This window comes from Pseudophryne corroboree, chromosome 9 (genome assembly GCF_028390025.1).
Source record: "Pseudophryne corroboree isolate aPseCor3 chromosome 9, aPseCor3.hap2, whole genome shotgun sequence".
NCBI lineage: Eukaryota > Metazoa > Chordata > Amphibia > Anura > Myobatrachidae > Pseudophryne > Pseudophryne corroboree.
This window is the reverse complement of record NC_086452.1, coordinates 391440766-391461074: the sequence shown is the minus strand read 5'-3', so window position 1 is coordinate 391461074 and position 20309 is coordinate 391440766. Positions and strand designations below refer to the sequence as shown.

Below are 20309 nucleotides of genomic sequence, written 5' to 3'. Positions count from 1 at the left end.
CAGAGGTGTGTGTTACAGAGAATATTTGCCCATTCACATCAGTCCTTGCCCCAGTGGAGCTTACAATCTATATTCCCTATCACATGTACACACACACACACATTCACACTAGGGTTTCAAACTGTTTTTTTCAATAAACCATTTTCTTTGAGTTTCGCTAAACCAGTGGACTGTTTATGTCAGTAATCACCCGGTCATACACCCATAAATCTATGGCACAAACATTATATGTTGGTGATACAATTAGCAAAAAAGAAGACCTCTATTAAACTAAATGTCATTTAACAGTTTTTACATTGTGTTTAATTTATGTAATAGTGTTACTCTTATGAGTTTTCTCCTATGTTTGCAGAGTCTGAGCTTTAAATCATTGCTGTCACTAAATATGTTATTCTTCAGTTGCTATACAACCTGGAGAATAGATGTCAAATGCCACATCTGTATACACCATCAGATGGGACCGAAAGAGTCCTCTGGGAGTTTGACAGGGCAATACTCGTTGGGACAGGAGGCTTAAGGTTAAGTGTTTGTCAATGAGATCTTTATTGCAAGCCTGTATTACATATTAGAGTGTGTGTGTGTGTGTGTGTGTGTGTGTGTGTGTGTGTGTGTGTGTGTGTGTGTGTGTGTGTACATAGATGTAAATTTGAGACGTGTTAATGTAAGTAAATATTAATCCATGGTCCTTGGCTGTACCCAAGGAGCACCCGTAGCAGATACGGTAAAAAGTGACAGGACCATTTTCGTAGTTTATTAAATTCTACACACTGGAGGTGCAATCCAAATTTTAATCTGATTGTCCATTTGGGCGTTATCGTTCACGCAACACGTCACGCATCAGTAATGACATCATTATGTCATCCCCCTGGTCAGCCCCTTTGGGGAGGTTTATTAAAATTCTAACTACGTAGTTTTCCTATTTCCCACCTGCAGAATATTCAATAGTCCTCACCATGAGGCTCCAGCAGGGGCTATAGTGAAGTAGAACCAGCACTCCATCTAAAGCAATGCCAGTTTGCATTTATTCTTTCCAATATTGTAAAAGCAGCATATGAGCAAAGAAATCAGCAATACTTACCAGCATTAAAGCTCAGCATAGCCTGGGGAACAAACTCCTTCCCAGGGTTACCTCCCAACGGCCGTTTCGGGCATCGCCGTCATCAGGGGAGAATCCAGTCTGTAATGCCACATACCCAACTTTATATAACAAACTAATTAACAACACATTGTGCTCACCTGTCACCGGGCGCTCCCTGCTTTCCCTCCATCAGACAATCCACTCGTGTCTCCCGGCCACCTGCAACACCGGGACGCATCATTGTGATGTCACCAGGAAGTGACGTCCACGCTGCCAGTACCTGCGTTGCTAGGCAACCGGCAAACTCAACACGTAATGGTGCGTACCACATAGTGTTGACGCGAAGGGTGATGCCCCACAGTTGCATAGCAACTAGGGACCGCTTCCCCCCTGCCCATGTAACAAGGAACTTAAGAGTGATCTGGTAACATAATGTTACAAAACACCAAAACAAGAATTTAAAACATCACAACATGTCTCACAACATACTCCATTCCAAATCACATTTGCACCAAAATGATGTTCTCTAGATATCAAAGAAGAAAACAACCAATTGGAATATCCAAAAAAGGAGATGCAGTGATGTACATACTGTACCTGAGTGCATCCAGAGTTAAACTATTTTCTTATCATAATGTCACCTACTTTATTGAATTAATATACGGTGTACACAAACAATGTGCGCCCTTACTCTACCACTCTGATACTGCACTCAGATACCGTATTCAACTACATAGATAACAAAAATACAGTAACACGATAACATGATGGATTCATAGCTTCACTAGAAATAAGGAAACTAACTAAGTCATGTTTACAATAGGATGCACCAATTGCACTAACTTCAAACCACTGAAACCAGGTCAACTAAGTCACTCATCAAACTAAACTCCTATAGATATGGTGACAACAATAATTCTTCATTAAGTCCATCCGGGGCTAATGAGTTCAACCTGTAAATCCACCTGCTTTCTTGTCTCAACAATATTTTGCCTCTGTCTCCTCCTCTTAATGGCGGAACATGATCCAGAGGTAAACGTTTAAAGTCCTTCATAGTGTGGCCACTCAAAGCAAAATGTTTTGCTACCGGATATGTACTGGGTTCTGTTGTTTGTATTGCTTTCTTGATTGAGGAGCGGTGCATGGATATTCTCTCTTTTAGCATACCGACGTAACAAGGGCATATAATTGCATACATAACAAATTTTGTTTCGCAGGTCATTCTATGTCTTAATGTGTATACATCACCAATAGTTGGATGAATAAAGTTCTTGCCCGTTAACATGAAACAGCAATTGGCACAGCTGCCACATTTATATGCTCCTGCCTGTAGATTTAACCAACCCGCATTGGTTGCCACTCTCGGGCTGATGTCAGAGTATGATACTCGTTCTTTAAGATTTTTACTCCTCTTATAACTGAATAATAGAGTCCTTTGCACACTCCACTCAGTGTGGGATCAGTTTGCAAAATGTGCCAGTGTTTCAATATAGATTTTTTTAACCATCCCAGAGGTGATAGCATACGTAATGGCAAACACTAGTCGTTCCGTCTCATCTTCCCTCTTACTGGGTACCAGCATATCATCACGTTTCTGTTCCAGGCATCTCGACACTGCATGACGTACCTCTTGCTGATCATATCCTCGATCAATTAAATTCTACCCCATTTTAGCTAGAGTCTCAGGTAATTTGGTAGCATCAGACGTGATACCTCTCATTAATTGGGAGAATGGTAGCCCCTTCTTTAGGGGTTGTGGATGGAAACTGGCCACTAAAAGAAGTGTATTTTTATCCGTTGATTTTCTGAAAACATCCATGGTGAATCTAATGATATCCACGCCTACCAATACATCAAGGTACTCAATATTTGTACCACTATATTTGTGAGTGAACTTGATTGACCCAGATTCAGCATTAAGCTTTTTAACAAATTCATTAAGCAACGTCTAACCACCAATCCACAGCATAAACAGGTCGTCTATAAATGTAACATAGAAAATAATATATTTAGAAAGAACTGAATCCAGCATGATCTTAAACTGTTCAAAATCATACATGAAAAGATTAGCATATAATGGGGCCATGTTCAACCCCATCGCTGTACCATTTAGTTGCAGAAAGAATGAGTTATTAAACAAAAAATATTTTTTGTGTAGAATAATCTCAATCAACAAAATAAAAAAAATGAACTGGCGGACCCGTGTACGGTGGACTGGTGGTGATCGCGTTCCTGACTGCCTCAACACCTTCACAGTGTTTGATACTTGCCACTGTATAAACTTGTGACATCAAGGGTTACCAGTAAAAGACCCACTGCAGAATACATATGTTACATTTCAGGTTCCTAACTAAGAGAATTAGTGATGAGTCAGTGAGTAAAAGTGAAAGGACCATTTTTGTAGTTTATTAAATTCTACACACTGAAGGTGCAATCCAAATTTTGATCTGATTGTCCGTCTGGGCGTTACCTTTCACACAACGCAAGCCACGCATCAGTAATGATGTCATTATGTCAACCCCCTTTTCATCTCCTTAGGGGAGGTTTATTAAAATTCCAATTACGTAGTGTTCCTATTTCCCACCTGAAGAATACCTATGTTATATATCAGCTTCCTAACATGTCGGGAAGTAAGAGAATTAGTGATGAGTCAGTGAGTGAGTGAGTGAGTGAGTGAGGGCTTTCGCATATATATATATATACTAGGAGATTCATCGCGCCCTGTTCACACCGTCATAAGGGCCTATGCCCCCTTAACCCTTGCACGCCCTTGTGGCGTGCAATATTTGTATTATGTGGAGTATTACCTCCAATCATAATTGTGTGAGTGGTTACATATTGCACGTACAAAGGGCGTGCCATGGTTAAGGGGTCGTAGTCCCTTGCTACAGCATGAACAGCGCACGCAGGACCCGATGAATTATCTAGTAGTTGCTGTGGCTGGGGGAGTGGCGGGTGCGGGGGAGCTGCGGTTGGGGGAGGGTGTCCGGGGGTGCCACAAGTGGGCAAGGGGTGGTTGTGGGGGGTGCCACAGGTGGGGGAGGGGCTGGTGCGGTGGTGTAGCGGGTGAGGGAGGGGCCGGTGCGTGGGTGCCGCTGGTGGGGGAGGAACAGTTGCGGGGGTGCCGGGGGTGGGGGAGGGGCGTGGGTGCATTGTGGGTGGGGGAGGGGGTCCAGAGCCACTGCGGGTGGTGGAGGGTGTTTGTGGGGGTGCCACAGATGGGGCCCAGAAGTACTGCAAGTGGGGGAGGGGCGGGTAATGCTTCTCCTGCTTCTCCTGGAAGCAGCTAATCTGCTGTTCTTCCTTTGGCAGTGGCTCTCCCGGAGACTCGCACAGCAGCCAAGAAGAAGATACACTCAATAAACTACAGCTCCCAGGCGCTAAGGGCTGCTGGGAGCTGTTGTTTATTTAGTGCGTCTACTTCCCTGTAATGTGGCGCGTTGGGACACCGGCGCTAACAATAGTGACTGCTGGCAGAACTGACTGACTCGCTGAATCAATGTAAAAGGTGAGAGTGCTGTGCACCCACTGCAAGGCACAGCACTGTCACCTTTTACATTGATTCAGCACCCAGACATTACCCTCTGCAATATCACCCACTCTATCCGTTACATTAGCCATCTCAGGGCTTCCAGGCAGCAGGCCAGGTGCTGTGTTGCAGAGTCAGAGCCTCTGGGTATCTGGGTGCGGCTGTGGCGGGGAGGCACTTCTGTGACATCACGTGCAGAGGAGGCTCCTGGACTCAGAGTATGCAGCACAGGGAGGGCTATGAAAGCCTTCCGCTGCGCCGCTTTCATACACATCTACGCCGGTGGCTGCAGCAGCTATTGTTCCACCTGCACCGCGGCTAGGGAATGGGGTTTGTTGATGCCGGAGGGGGCAGGCAGACTGGTAGCATGACATAGGTCGCTGCAGTAAAATAATTCCTCCCCCCCCCCATCTACAGCGCAGAGACTTGCTGTAGATGCAGTGGCATACCCTCCAACTGTACCTTTTTTTTATGGTCTTTATCGATTTTTGGCTCTCCAAACTTCCATTGAAAATATAGGAAAAGGGTCGTGACCACGCCCCCTTTTCGAATTTGTAGTGCTTTTTATGTGTAAATTGTTGGAGGGTTTGTTGCTGCAGATGCAGTGGGCTTTTTTTGGGCTGTGGACCTGGAGCTGCAGCTCCATCAGCCCCATTGTTAATCCTGTTCTGTGAACACACAGCAGCCGAAGGGCATTGGATGTATCCTGTATGGGAGGGCGTTTCTCGCCCAATCAGCTGTGGACTGGGTGTGATAGACCTGCTGCTAACCCAATGAGAGCTCCTAGCCATGCCCAGCATTATACACACAGGCACAGAGTCAAAGATCTGGGCTATTATATAGGATATACACATATATATATATATATATATATATCGTAGCAATGAGAGCAGCACACCATATACAGTGAATAACAGCCGTCTGGTGCCCAGCCTAGGTAACCTGAAGCTCGGTTCCAATATAGAAAGCAGTGAGGCGGCACCCGGATCAAAAAGACTTGAAGACAGGTAGTTTAATTCAACGTTTCGAAGTTTACTTCACTTCGTCATCAGGACAGTCCTGATGACGAAGTGACGTAAACTTCGAAAAGTTGAATTAAACTACCTGCCTTCGAGTCTTTTTGATCCGGGTGCCGCCTCACTGCTTTCTATATATATATATATATATATATGGGTGTGGTATTGAAAGTCGACAGTAACTAGGTCGACAATGTCTAGGTCGACCACTGTTGGTCGACAGTAACTAGGTCGACAGGGTGTCTAGGTCGACAGGGTCTTTAGGTCGACATGTTCTAGGTCGACGGGTCAAAAGGTCGACATGAGTTTTTAATGTTATTTTGGTGTCGTTTTCTTCGTAGAGTGACCGGGAACCCCAAATAGTGCACCGCGTCCCCTCGCATGGCTCGCTTCGCTTGCCATGCTTCGGGCATGGTGCCTTCGCTCCGCTACCGCTTCGCTCGGCACAGATTACCGTTCCAATCGTAGTCCACGTGGATCGTTAAGTATGAAAAGGTTCAAAAAAAGAAAAAAATTGTGAAAAACTCATGTCGACCTTTAGACCTGTCGACCTAGAACATGTCGACCTAAAAACCCTGTCGACCTAGACACCCTGTCGACCTAGTTACTGTCGACCAATAGTGTTCGACCTAGACATTGTCGACCTAGTTACTGTCGACTTTCAGTCCGGATCCCATATATATATATATGAAAAAGAAGCTGGCATTCGTTCACAAACAAAAGATAATTGCCTGGTTGCCCTCCTAAATATGTCTTGCAACTTATAAAAATAACAAGTAGAAGGCGGCACTCCAAGGTCTTAATGATCACTGAAAAAGATAGGTGCTGGACACCATGAACTGCAGCTCATGGTGTCCAGCACCTATCTTTTTCAGTGATCATTAAGACCTTGGAGTGCCGCCTTCTACTTGCGCTATATATATATATATATATATATATATATATATGCCTTCTATATATATAATGGTAGGGTCTTCCTACCTCTTTGACTGTTTGTTATTACCCAATTTTGTTTTTTCATTGTTTCCAATTGTAAAGCTCAATGGAACTTGCTGCGCTATATAAGAAACTGTTAATAATTACCTAAACTAGATATCTCTATTTACATGTGTTTGTGTTGGGTATGGGAATATCTTGTTTAGTTATGAATCATTTTAGCACAATGGTTTTTCTATTGTTTGTAATGTATCTTTCTTTTCTGCATTCCTTTGCTCACATTCTGGTGGATCTTCAAATGAATCGTCCAGGATGACGAGGAGGGGATATGGGCATAACAGCTCCAACAAACCAAAGTTCCAGTTTTATTTTGTTGGGTAAGGAATAACTTTAATTTACGCAGCCTGTCATGGAGATTGCATGTATGTAGAAGACCTTGCAGTGCTCTCAAGTACAGTATGTGTGTTCAGAGAGGTTTGATTGTCGTAATTTCTTCTTGTACTGTAGATCTTTTTTATGATACTTACACATTTTTGCCAGGGTTAAAAAATGCTCCAATATGTAATTTTCCAATATGTACTTTACAATTTGGATTTTTTTCTTTCTTAATTGAACAGCATGTAAACTGCATGTAAAATGTGATATTAAAATAAAAAATAAAAATATATTTCTTACATTTATCATAGAGGCTTAACTCTAACAAAACATGGCAGTTATCTAGATGTGGGTCAGCAGTGTAAGGGCTGTAACACACACTCCGGTTTTTCCCGGATGGCAAAAAGCCGGACAAAGTTTGTCCGGCTTTTTGCCATCCGGGAGAAACCGGCAGTGTCTGTCACACAGGACGGCTTTGAGCCGTGAGTGATGCTGTGCGCATGCGCAGCATCAGACACGGCTGCAGAAGAAACCGTTGTGTGTGAAAGCTCCCCTTCACACACACGGTTCACTGGCTCCAAGGACAGCCCGGCGGCCGCCCGGCCGCCGGACCTTCCAGTGGTGAGACCCGGCTGCAACCCGGCAGCCGGGCCGGGGCCGTGCAGTGTGAAGGGACCCTACCCCTCACACTGTTAACTACAATGCCGGCACGGGAAAAAGCAGTCCGTCTTTTTCCCGTCCGGCAAAAGCCGGGTAGTGTGTTTCAGCCCTATGTGTGTTCTCGTGAGGGGACTGGTAAGCACACAGCAAATAATTGCAGGAACAGAGTTTATTTCTTGTTTAGGGCACACTCCAAAATAGATCAGTAGGTACCTAGAACAGTCATGTTATAGTTTTCAGTGCTTTAGAGAGCCTACCAAGCTAATACGTTTTCTAAGCATGACTGGTGAGGTCTGTGTTCTAAAATGCTAGGGATTGATACATAGGGGGGAATTAAATTCCGGGCGATGGGTGCAAATTGCCGGGCTGGGCTGAATCCCAAATATTCACAAAAGTGCTTGCTGCCCAATGGGGTAGCAAACAGTTTTGTGCAAGATTGTGCTGCTGTAAAGTATGGCTGCTGCCGCACTGATTCGGCCTGGCAAATTACTTTGCCTGTAATTTGTCTAATGTAAAGATAATGGGACAATGTAAAAATATATTCTTGTTACATGACCTTTGCCTTAGTTCTATAAGGATGCTAGAGTTCCATTATTTGCTTTCTGTTCCCTAGAATCCCTATATTTCCTCAGAGAAGTCTTCTGTCAGTCTTACTGAGGTATAACGATCTTCTCACGTTACAATACATTGGAGACTCAGCTAATTTCAGATCATATCTGTGCCGTAATTGGCAGCACAGTATGATGCCACAGGTTTCCTCATAGCCTGCACAGAGACTAATTGTAACATATACATTCCTCTATGTTCTATCTACAGTACTTAAAGACTTAACGTTTTGGGGGCTATTGTCCCGTATACATGATAACACAAAATAAAATAGATTTGTACCTACAGATGTGTCCACTTACATCTTTGCTATTTTTCTCAATTTGGCACAACATGCAAAACACGGCTAAGCTGTTTTTCACGAGTAGCGAGTGGATGGATTTTAACATTTTTGTTTGCCATAATAGAATATGTATAAAGTAACATCACATGGCATGGCTACATCTCTGAGTCTATGGCATGCAAAACCGTGCCATACATGACGGGATATAGCAAAGATGTATGTGGACACATCTATGACTTAGATTGCTCTAATGTCCGGAGAAGTACCAACTTTCTCAGCAGCCTGGAATATAATGCACATACAGTATGGTTCATATGGTTCTATATATTGTTGTGCACTTTTCCAATGAAAATGTAAACATGCATATACATAGGTGAGACAAAAGAATACATATCCACATTGTTTTACATGCTGACATAGAAAAATGAATTAGGGGCTTATTAAAATCAGAAATTCTGCAACAGCAGCTGTGGAGGGTAGCTCCGATTGCGAACGCTGGCTTATGCTGATGCTGCAGCTGATCCTAGTATGCAGCTCGGATCAGTAATGCATATAGGAGGCGTGATGCCCCCTGCTACATTACCATATTAGTGCTATCGCTGCTACTTCCATGTAAGCGTGACGCCCCTGCTGTATTACCATATTAGTTCTATCACTGTTGCTTCTATGTAGGCATGACGCCCCCTGCTGAATTAGCATATTAGAGCTATCACTGCTGCTTCTGTGCAAGCGTGACGCCCCCTGCTGCATTACCATATTAGTGCTATCGCTGCTGCTTCCATGTAAGCGTGACGCCCCTGCTGCATTACCATATTAGTGCTATCGCTGCTGCTTCCATGTAAGCGTGACGCCCCTGCTGCATTACCATATTAGTGCTATCGCTGCTGCTTCCATGTAAGCGTGACGCCCCTGCTGCATTACCGTATTAGTGTTATCACTGCTGCTTTTATGTAGGCATGACGCCCCCTGCTGCATTGCCATATTAAAGCTATTACTGCTGCTTCTGTGTAAGCGTGACGCCCCATGCTGCATTACCATATTAGTGCTATCGCTGCTGCTTCCATGTAAGTGTGATCCCCCCTGCTTCATTACCATATTAGTGCTGTCACTGCTGCTTCTATGTAGGCATAACACCCCCTGCTGCATTATCTTATTAGAGCTATCACTGCTGCTTCTATGTAAGCGTGACGCCCCCTGCTGTATTACCATATTATTGCTATCGCTGCTGCTTCCATGTAAGCGTGATGGCTCCTGCTGCATTGCCATATTAGTGCTATCGCTGCTGCTTCCATGTAAGCGTGACGCCCCCTGCTGCATTACCATATTAGTTCTGTCACTACTGCTTCTATGTAAGCGTGATGGCTCCTGCTACATTACCATATTAGTGCTATCGCTGCTGCTTCCATGTAAGCATGATACCCCCTGCTGCATTACCATATTAGTGCTATCGTTGTTGCTTCCATGTAAACGTGACGCCCCCTGCTGCATTACCATATTAGTGCTAGCGTTGCTGCTGCCATGTAAGTGTGACGCCCCCTGCTGCAATACCATATTAGTGCTAGCGTTGCTGCTTCCACGTAAGCGTGATGGCTCCTGCTACATTACCATATTAATGCTATCACTGCTACTTCTATGTAAGCGTGACCCCCCTGCTGCATTACATATTAGTGCTAGCGTTGCTGCTTCCATGTAAGCGTGATGGCTCCTGCTACATTACCATATTAATGCTATCACTGCTGCTCCAATGTAAGCGTGACGCCCCCTGCTGCAATACCATATTAGTGCTAGCGTTGCTGCTTCCATGTAAGCGTGATGGCTCCTGCTACATTACCATATTAGTGCTATCACTGCTGCTTCTATGTAAGCGTGACGCCCCCTGCTGCATTACCATATTAGTGCTATCACTGCTGCTTCCATGTAAGCGTGACGCCCCCTGCTGCATTACCATATTAGTGCTATCACTGCTGCTTCCATGTAAGCGTGACGCCCCCTGCTGCATTACCATATTAGTGCTATCGCTGCTGCTTCTATGTAAGCGTGACGCCCCCTGCTGCATTACCATATTAGTGCTATCACTGCTGCTTCCATGTAAGCGTGACGCCCCCTGCTGCATTACCATATTAGTGCTATCACTGCTGCTTCCATGTAAGCGTGACGCCCCCTGCTGCATTACCATATTAGTGCTATCGCTGCTGCTTCCATGTAAGCGTGACGCCCCCTGCTGCATTACCATATTAGTGCTATCGCTGCTGCTTCCATGTAAGCGTGACGCCCCCTGCTGCATTACCATATTAGTGCTATCGCTGCTGCTTCCATGTAAGCGTGACACCCCCTGCTGCATTACCATATTAGTGCTATCGCTGCTGCTTCCATGTAAGCGTGACGCCCCCTGCTGCATTACCATATTAGTGCTATTGCTGCTGCTTCTATGTAAGCGTGACGCCCCCTGCTGCATTACCATATTAGTGCTATCGCTGCTGCTTCCATGTAAACGTGACGCTTCCTGCTGCATTACCATATTAGTGCTATCGCTGCTGCTTCCATGTAAGCGTGACGCCCCCTGCTGCATTACCATATTAGTGCTATCGCTGCTGCTTCCATGTAAGCGTGACGCCCCCTGCTGCATTACCATATTAGTGCTATCGCTGCTGCTTCTATGTAAGCGTGACACCCCCTGCTGCATTACCATATTAGTGCTATCGCTGCTGCTTCTATGTAAGCATGACGCCCCCTGCTGCATTACCATATTAGTGCTATTGCTGCTGCTTCTATGTAAGCAGCAGCGATACTGTAGCTATTCCAACTACATCTGAATCAGGCCCATGGTGCTAGCCACTGTAGCGTATAGGCTACATTTTCACTGAAGAGGGATATTTGGCCCTGGCAGTCTCCACTGTGCTCATGTGGATCCACATGGCCACCCATGCACAGTAGTTATGCCATGTCTTAACATAGTATTTTATGGTATTTTAGCCCATACTATTACTAACTAAATTGCATCATAAAATTAAGAAAAAACAACTACATCATTATGCGTACATAGTTCTATTCATAGTCACTTCTGCAAACAAAATGATTATATGAACTACCCTCGGTCACACTTATACCCCTTTCACACATGAACCTTGGCTTTAACCCGGCTTGGACCTGGGACATTGAGCACAGGTTAAAGCCAGGGGTTTCACTACTTACCCCCTTTCACACATGGGTGATGGACCCGGGTTATTCCCGGGTCGTCACCGATCATACTGGTCTTCCAGTGACCCGGGTCTTCCGGCTTACAGTGGGCACTTGGAGATAATGTCATCTCCAAGCGCCCCTTTTAGGCATGACCCATTTATCATGACCTGGATAATTCTGTTGACAACACAATTGGCCTGGGTCAGTTTCCAGGGAACAACCCTGGTACCGAGCAGGGTCCAAGACTCCATGCCTAACATTGACAGCAGAATCATCGCCTATCTTTCTTCTAATTTTCTTTTTTTCAGTGATATTAATCTCTTTAGGGTACAACACATAACTTTTGAAGGACAACATACTTGGCACCCTCGTGAGTTCACCCTTATTGGCCACAAAGGTCACTATTGTACTTATCTGTCTGTAGGTCCCAGCTGTCTGGTCCACATAGTTCAGACTAAGAATATATTCAAGTGATTACACATGACCAAAAGACCTCAGACAATTATCCTTTTAAATATTAAATGTTGTTTGTCTGGTTTTTTTTATACATCTATTTTAAATATCACCCAATAAAGTGTATGTTTACATTTCTTCACCATATTTTGATCTTTCTATCTAATTTCCAAGAGTGCACCCACAAAAGGGTCATCTTTCTTCTCTACTTGTGTTCGAAATAGCCCTAGTTTTTGACTCTGGATGTACCACCAATGTGACATTATCAAGGGGTGTCCCCTTAGATTGTATATTTTGGTTTCTTTATTTTTCCCTATGCCTTTTTTGACTGGTGCTTTCCCTACTTTACATCAGTGCTCTCAGCTCTCTTTATTGGCCTAGAGCTGAATGTTCCAGTCTGTGATGTCTGTACTCCAGGGTACCCAAGAAAGGTTTTAGCATGCTAAATAAAATTGAAAATCAAAGTTGTATTTTTCAACAACGAATGAAACATATACAACACCAAGTAGTATGGATATGTTTGGTTGTTTATATAAGGGTTGTTTGGCAGCAGCAGGATACTAAAAATTAGGTTGTGAGTGTTCAGAAACCCCCCTGCGTGCACCACTGAAAAGAGGGTACTTAATGTTACAGTGAAGTACAGAACATAAAGGTAAGAAACCCTGGTCTGAGTGAAGTGAGTGGAAGAGCAAGGGTCAATCCAGCAGAGAACATTATTATTATTATTATTATTATTATCATCATAGATTTGTAAGGTGCCACAGTGCTCTGCTGGCCGGAGAGTAGAGAAAGACAGGACATACATAAATGAAGGACATACAAAGTAGACAAAATGATTGCAGGGGTGAAAACAAAGGGTAGGAAGGGCCCTGTTCATGGGAGAGTTTACTATACATTTTAATTGGAAGAGGACACAACTGAGACAGGTAATTAAAAGGTGTATTTTATGGATATTTCTAAGATGGAAGTAACAGGACTGAAAAAAAAAACTAGTGTGGAATAAAGCAGACGGCGGGACCAAGTGTGACACCAAGGAACCAGACATGAGAGACGGGGGAAATCGGGTGTTTATGATGGCCATGGAGATTTGAGGGCTGGCAGTGATTCTGGGAGAAGAGGCGTTCGTATGTTCTGTTTTGGGCATTTTCCGTTTTTGATAGCAGAGAGATAGTTGGTTATTTGTTCCTGAAGAGAAGAGGTTCACAGAGCTTTGTGGGATACCAAGAGATACTGTGGGTTGGAAGGACAATGTACCAGCAGAGGTAGAGAAACTAAAATAGACTTCCAAATAGGTAGAAACTGAACCAGTGCATAACCGTGCCATAAAGGGGTTCACTTTGATTTATCGACGTCCGGCAGTATACCAACAATGGCATCCCGGTCACCAATATGCCGGCAGCAGGGCGAGCGCAAAGAGTCCCCTTGCGTGCTCGCTGCGCTCACAACGTTGCGTGCTGGGTGGTTCACTGCACTCGCCACAGGTTCTATTCCCACGCTATGGGTGTCGTGGACACCCACGAGTGGCAATAGCCCCTGTGATTCCGGCTGTCGGCATTGTCAGCAGTCGGGATTCCGGCATCGGTGGGCATGCAGTGAGGAAGAGGTAGAGGAGGGCTGGCGGTGAGGGGGCAGGTTCTAGAATGAGATTATGAGATGAGTGCAGTGACTTAGAGGCCCATTTATTAACATTATTTTAGTATCACTCCAATGTATTAAAGGGCATTTGGAGCAGTTTTTATGAATGCTCAGGAGTTCAGCAGATGGACCGTTTGGGGAAAGAAACTTTTGAGGCTTCTGGTGGAGCGGCAGGGAACAACCCTGTAATGCCTGCCTGAAGGAAGCAAGTTAAACATGCTGTGGCCTGGGTGTAGCTGGTCCAAAAAAAAACCCCCCCAAAAACCCAAAACATACTTACCAGTCCAATTTGCCAGTGTCTGCTGCACCGCTAGTACTGCCGGACACCTGGTCCCCCATGTGCTGCGCTGTGAGCCCGGTGCAGTAAAGTGACACTGCAAAGCGGCAGTGCACTTTACAGCATCGGGGCTCACCACAGCACATAGGATCCGGCGCCCGGCAGCCCAGTAGGAGCAACGTGAACCGTCTCTCTGGACTGGTAAGTATATTATCCTGCTGGGGGGCAGGGGTTTCGAGGTGCGTATGGGTAGACGCGATGCGGGGGTTGACCGAGCAGCGGAGGGCGGCGCATGCGCAGCAGTACATCAAGGTATTTTTTACGAAAAATACCCCGATGATGCTGCGAAGTGTCATCGCAGGGACAGAACTTGCTCTCAAGCTCTGTCCCTGCATGAGATCATTTATACATCCCTGCGATGTAATCAATTATCGCAGGGCGAGTTTGGGCGATTTTATCACATGACAGCCGCATCCAAGGATGTGGATGGTGACAAATAGGCCCCTTAGTATTTTGTTACTGTAGAAAGTGTACTGAGGGTGGGCTGGGAACTTTAGGAGAAAGTATGTGGAAACTGTCATGAGGAAACACTTAGCCTACTAGTTTGGGTAGTTAGCATGATGCTCTCTTGGCATGCCCTCCTATCAGATGAATGATGAGGGAAAATGGATTTATTGTTTTTTTAATTGTGTTGTTGTTGTTGTTTTTTTCAATAAAAAATTCTGCGTAATGTAATCCCCTGACACATATTGATGCAATCTTTACAACTTTCACCTCTGTGTTTTTCCTCTGTTCTCAAGTGAGTTTTTCTTTTCAAATAAAAGTGGAGACAAGAGCTGAATTCTTGAACATCTGCTGAAATCCTCCCCGTCCTTTCATGTTGTTTGCAGTCAGCTGTAGGTAAACTTTTCTCAGGAGAACAATCTCATACAAATTGCTGTTTAATGGCCCTGTTTTACAGCCTGTCTCCCTCACAGTCTTCTGCTAGATTTTTCAGCTCCTATATCTGTGGGCACTGGTAATTAATCTATGTTTACCTGTTTTTCCCCTGAATGATTTCCTTAGAGAAATCTCCATTACCCTTCCTTTGTCCTTCTCTACGCTTGTGGTAGATGCGGATCACATGGATCTTTCCCCTACTCCATCATTATTGAGAGCTTTCCGATGCACTCCGGTACTGCGCTGCTGGCACTATATGAAGATATGGTGCTATGCTAAAGGAAACCTTCACCCTATCTATAGTTTATTTCACTTTGGGGCAGATGCACTAAGCCTTGGAGAGTGATAAAGTGGAAAGAGATAAAGTAGAAGCCAGTCAGCTCTTAACTGCCACGTTACAGGCTGCATTTAAAAAATGATTAGGAGATGATTGGTTGATACTTTATCTCTCCCCAAGCACATCTGCCCCAAATGTAATACATGAGCAATAAGACATAGTGGGGAGATTCAGAGCAACACGCGAAGTTAGCGCATCTGCACCACGCAGGCATCTGATGCCAACATTCGCACTTTGTGGATTTGTGGGGCTATTCAAAAAGTCCTGAGGAAGCTGGATTATACCAGTGAAACGCGTTGAGCTTACTCCACTCATCTGGACTTCACTCTCCAAACCGGCCCGCAAAGCCTTTGTCATCCTTGGCATATTTTGGACTTCTCTCTCATCACTGGACCCATTTACCGAACCGGTCTCATCTACCCCTACAGCTACAAATGGACTTGTTCCAACGCTGATGCTTACCAACGTGGGGACCTGGTAATTATTTACCTATTACAGTGAATGCACAAAGAGAGGGTGTCCTAGCCTTTAGGAATGGACAATTTCAATATAGGAGGATGTGAAATCCATGAAATTTTATCCAGATAAGACATCATTCAGTTTTATCGCCACCTCGTGGCAACAGGAATTCCTTCTTTTTAGATTTGTTTACATGAGATATGTTAATAAATTGTTACTTTTTTACATAGAGCAAACCATCTTTTATATTATTATTTTGTTCAGCCAGCGCTGGTATACATTTTCTTTCAACTGTATAGTTTTGAGGAATTGACCTTCCTCTTACCTGCTGCTGTTGGTCGCGCGCCTGCCTATTTATTATTTTTACAAAAAGTCAAGGAAGTCCGCCAGAACTCTGGTCACAACTCAATGGGGGTAATGGGGAGTTTGCAGTTATGTATTATTTTACATATATACTGTAGTGCCAGCATATTCCATTGCTCTTTACAATAGGGATTAGCATAAGCTTGCCGTGGCTGTGTGCACTGAATTGTGGCCTGAACAGAGGGGACCATTCACAAAGGGTTGTCTATTTCAGGCGGATCTCTTGCACCCAGTACAGGGCTTGTACAATTATACAGTATGTTGATAGTGATGACGGCTACGCTCAAATGTGGATGGGTGTGGACACATACATCCTCCAGTCTCTGAATACGGATGGATAAGTTATATGTGTGCTGATAATGTCATGTCACGGACATGGAAACAGGTCTGGTGCACTGCCTATGGTGGATGTGCTTGGCCAACCGGATCGCTGCTCATTTTGTTATCAAAGGCAGTACACCAAACCCAAACCTGTTTCCGTGACCTGACATTATCACCATACACCTCTGCAAGTTGACTGCTGATGTGCCCTTTTGATGCAGAAACACTGCCTACCATTTTACAGCTGATGTTGGGACAGTGTGACTGATATGACGCACAGTCTAATGGCCGTGAGGGGAAGCAGTGGTCTACCTGCTCTGGTCTGGCAAAGAATTAGATATAAAGAACATTAAACAAGTCAGAGGTCTTGTTACCTTACTCATTGAGCCACCTTGTATCAAACTATGGGGTAAATTTACTAAGGTGGGAGTTTTTTTTAGAACTAGTGATGTTGCCCATAGCAACCAATCAGATTCTACTTAACATATATCAAGCTGCTTCTAGAAGATAATAGATAGAATCTGATTGGTTGCTATAAGCAACATCACCAGTTCTAAAAAACTCCCACCTTAGTAAATTTACCCCCATGTCTCCCAAATGTTCCATTTTTGGCAGGACTGTCCAACTTTGTGGACACTGTGCATTGGCTACAGTGTCCTGCAGTGGGTGGTGGAGGCTGGGAGGACCTCTCTCACCTGCCGCTCCGCGTAGCACAGCAAGCAGTGAATAGAATCTCTTTGCATACATGTGCGGAGAGAGGGACTGGGGGCATGGCCAGCATGAAAAATTGGGGCGTGGTTCACATGTTCGGTGCACATGTTTTGGTCAACCTCCTATTTTCCTGAGCTTGTAAGTAAAGCAATCTTACATCTTTGTATTTTTGTTAAAAGACGGGGTTATTTACTAAGAGAACCAAAACTTATAGGGGCAAACACAGAATTTCTTTAGGAGGGTTATTAAATGCTTGTTATTAGAGACTAGATTGTAACCAGCCCATGAATAGGGTATAATTAACGTTTAACAAGCTTTTGTCTGCCTCATATAAAGTATCCAGCGATCACCGTAGCTGATAGATGCTGCAGTAGAGCCAGCCCACCCGAGCTGCATGTTTTGTTTTTCTCTGTGGAGTTTTGGAGCAATTCTGAGTGCAGAAGAACCTAGCACCGGCCCTGGACATATGTGTACATCATCATTTCTTCCTCCTCATTGCCAACAGGGGCCCTGACCCTTTGGGTTCATCCGGTGCTACATTGGTGGATGTTTAGACTGTATATGCGTTGATATAGCTTATATATAATGTATCCTGTGTTCTGCAGTGTCTTGTACTGTAAGTGTTTTGCCCTTTTTTCTAGTTTTGTTTGAACTGTTTCTGATGTACTTTGTAAGGCGCTGTGGACCCCTTGTGGCACCATATAAATAAAGGCTAATTATAATAACACACTGAATAGTGTATGTAATACGATAATTATAATGAACACTATATAAAACTCCTATGACCAAATATAGGAGCAAGTAATGTGTGAGGACACAATGGGCCTGATTCAGATCTGGACTCTGCTATGTCTGATGCCGGAGTCACGGCTGCGATAATATGCAGGTGCTAGTCCCAGTCTTTCCCCTGGTGTAGTAGCCTGTATCTGAGTGTGCCAGCATTGCAATGTTCACTTTCAGTGTCTCTGTATGCTCTAACACTGCCGATGATGGTGACCATCGGTGCACCATTGACACGTGCACCAGCCCTACAGCAATGGCAGTTTCTGAATCTGAGTATGGCCTCTGTGACAAAAGGGATGTGCGTCTGGGAACGTAGCTGCTTTCACTGAGCCACCAGAGAAACTCTCATATCTAGGCTGACCATAATATCCCTTTAAACTGGGACACTCATAAATTACACAGGTTCTGTGGCTGGCTGACTTCAAATCTGTATGTCATCTGGTTTTAGTCAACCCCAGAATCTGTGTAATTTATGAGTGTCCCAGTTTAAAGGTATATTATGGTCAGCCTACCATAACACACCAGCGTCATTCCCATAACACGTCTGCGAGACAGACTTTTTGTGTCTTTACTTCAGGCCACATTCCAGTCACCAACCAATAACGCACATTGGGTCCGATGTATTAAGCCTGGAGAAGTGATAAAGCAGTGATAAGTGGAAAGTGATAACGCACCAGCCAATCAGCTCCTAACTGTTATTTTTCAAATCCGTAATGATTGGCTGGTGCGTTATCACCTTCCACTTATCACTGCTTTATCCCTTCTCCAGCTTAATACATCTGCCCCATTGTGTTAGCTCTCAAATTCGGATACCATCTGTTCTAATGGCAACAGCACCTTTGTGGATTTCAGAATTTTTGGTGCATGCACATATTCAAATTATGGCTCAGCTACTGTATGTGAATATCGGCAATACATGCAACCCACGTAGGGACTGGCAGAGATGAGCAGCATAGAGAGATGCTTTGCAAAGGAAATGGATCATAGAAGGTCTGGCTAGTGGAATTGTGCATTAATAAGCTTGTTTGCTTTGTCTGGTATGAGATAGGTGCAGCACTATCCAAGGGTTCAGTGGAGTATCTTATGTCATATGAATGGGGGTAAATAGGCCCTATTCAGCCCTGTAATCTGTCTGTGTCTCCATAAGAATACAGTAATGCACATGCCAAATGCTCATTCACCTCAGTGTGTGACTGGGTGTAGTATGGTTTGCCGGCGGTCGGGGTCCCGGCGACCAGCATACTGGTATCCCGACCACCGGCATACCGACAGCTTGGCGAGCGCAAATGAGCCCCTTGCGAAAAGATGTCGGTATGCCGGCGGTCGGGATTCCGGCGCCGGTATGCTGGTCGCCGTGACCCCAACCGCCGGCAACCTGAAGACCACCCATGTGACTCTGTGACCACTGCACTTTAATGGTAAGTAGTTATTATTACAAAATGTGTAATTGTTCCTTTGTACTTTTGCTAAACACTCACAACATACTGATGTATCGTAACTAATTACCACTCAAAAAGTGTCTAAGATCAGTAAGCTGAATGATTTCCGGCGAGCGTAGATAATATCAGTTAGAAAAAACGCACATCTACAATCAGAATCTCTGACATGCGGGGGGACGCCCAGCACAGGGCAAGTTCGCCCCGCATGTCGGATCCAGCCCCCCCCCCTACAGACGTGCAAAACCATCGCACAGCAATGCAGGCAGCTACTCGCTACCTAGCTGCGTAGACAGGCGGCCACCTGCCATGTTTAGGGTCACAGCGGCTGCATGTGCAGTCACGCAGCTGCCGTAGCCTGCCCCGCAAACGGTCCGGACAATGCATGCGTGACCACCTGCGCGACCGCCACTGCCTGTCAGTCAGGCAGAGGCGAACGCACAAGTGAGATCCCATAGCATGTCACTGTGTGTGTGCACGCGCAGTGCGGCTGCTGCGTGTGCGCACAGGACTTCAGCCTGCGTACACAGCTGCTGCAGCGACCAGGTCTGAATTAGGCCCACAGTTGTCTGTTACTGGGAAAGTATCAGGGAAATTAGGAGCTTTTTCATTCCGAAATGAAAAGTTTGTGCAGGTTTTTGGAGATTTTTGCATCTAGCTCATATTATTCTTTCCATATGTCTGCAGATACATTTGAAATATTAAATGTAGCAGTTTTATTAAAGGACTGGCCCCATTGTTTTGCAATTTGTACATTAGTAGAGTTCTTCATGCCTAGTAAATATGATTTACATGGGCCGGAATGAAGTCCATGTCAGCTTATGCTTCAATATTTATTTAAAGGAAAATATTCCTAATTTCTAAGTAGGATTTGTTTTCATTTAATCTTTCTGTAAATGTCCAAAATAGCATACAAGGTATACAGTATTTAT

At 44.6% G+C, this 20309-nt stretch overlaps 1 protein-coding gene across 10 annotated transcripts in view; it reads left to right on the top strand.

Annotated features, from left to right (window-relative positions):
* The window catches only part of ERC2 (ELKS/RAB6-interacting/CAST family member 2), a 2157515-nt gene that overhangs the window by 1716400 nt on the left and 420806 nt on the right, over positions 1-20309 (top strand). For 9 of the 10 annotated variants that reach the window (XR_010186954.1, XR_010186951.1, XR_010186955.1 and 6 more), the window contains one exon: positions 6871-6936. Coding sequence is in view for 1 of the 10 variants with exons in the window: in XM_063940841.1 (XP_063796911.1) it covers positions 6871-6897 (27 nt within the window). In the remaining 9 variants the exon portion in view is untranslated. Of the gene's footprint in view, positions 1-6870; positions 7118-20309 lie in introns of those variants that run through there. The other variant, XM_063940841.1, reaches the window with a different exon arrangement.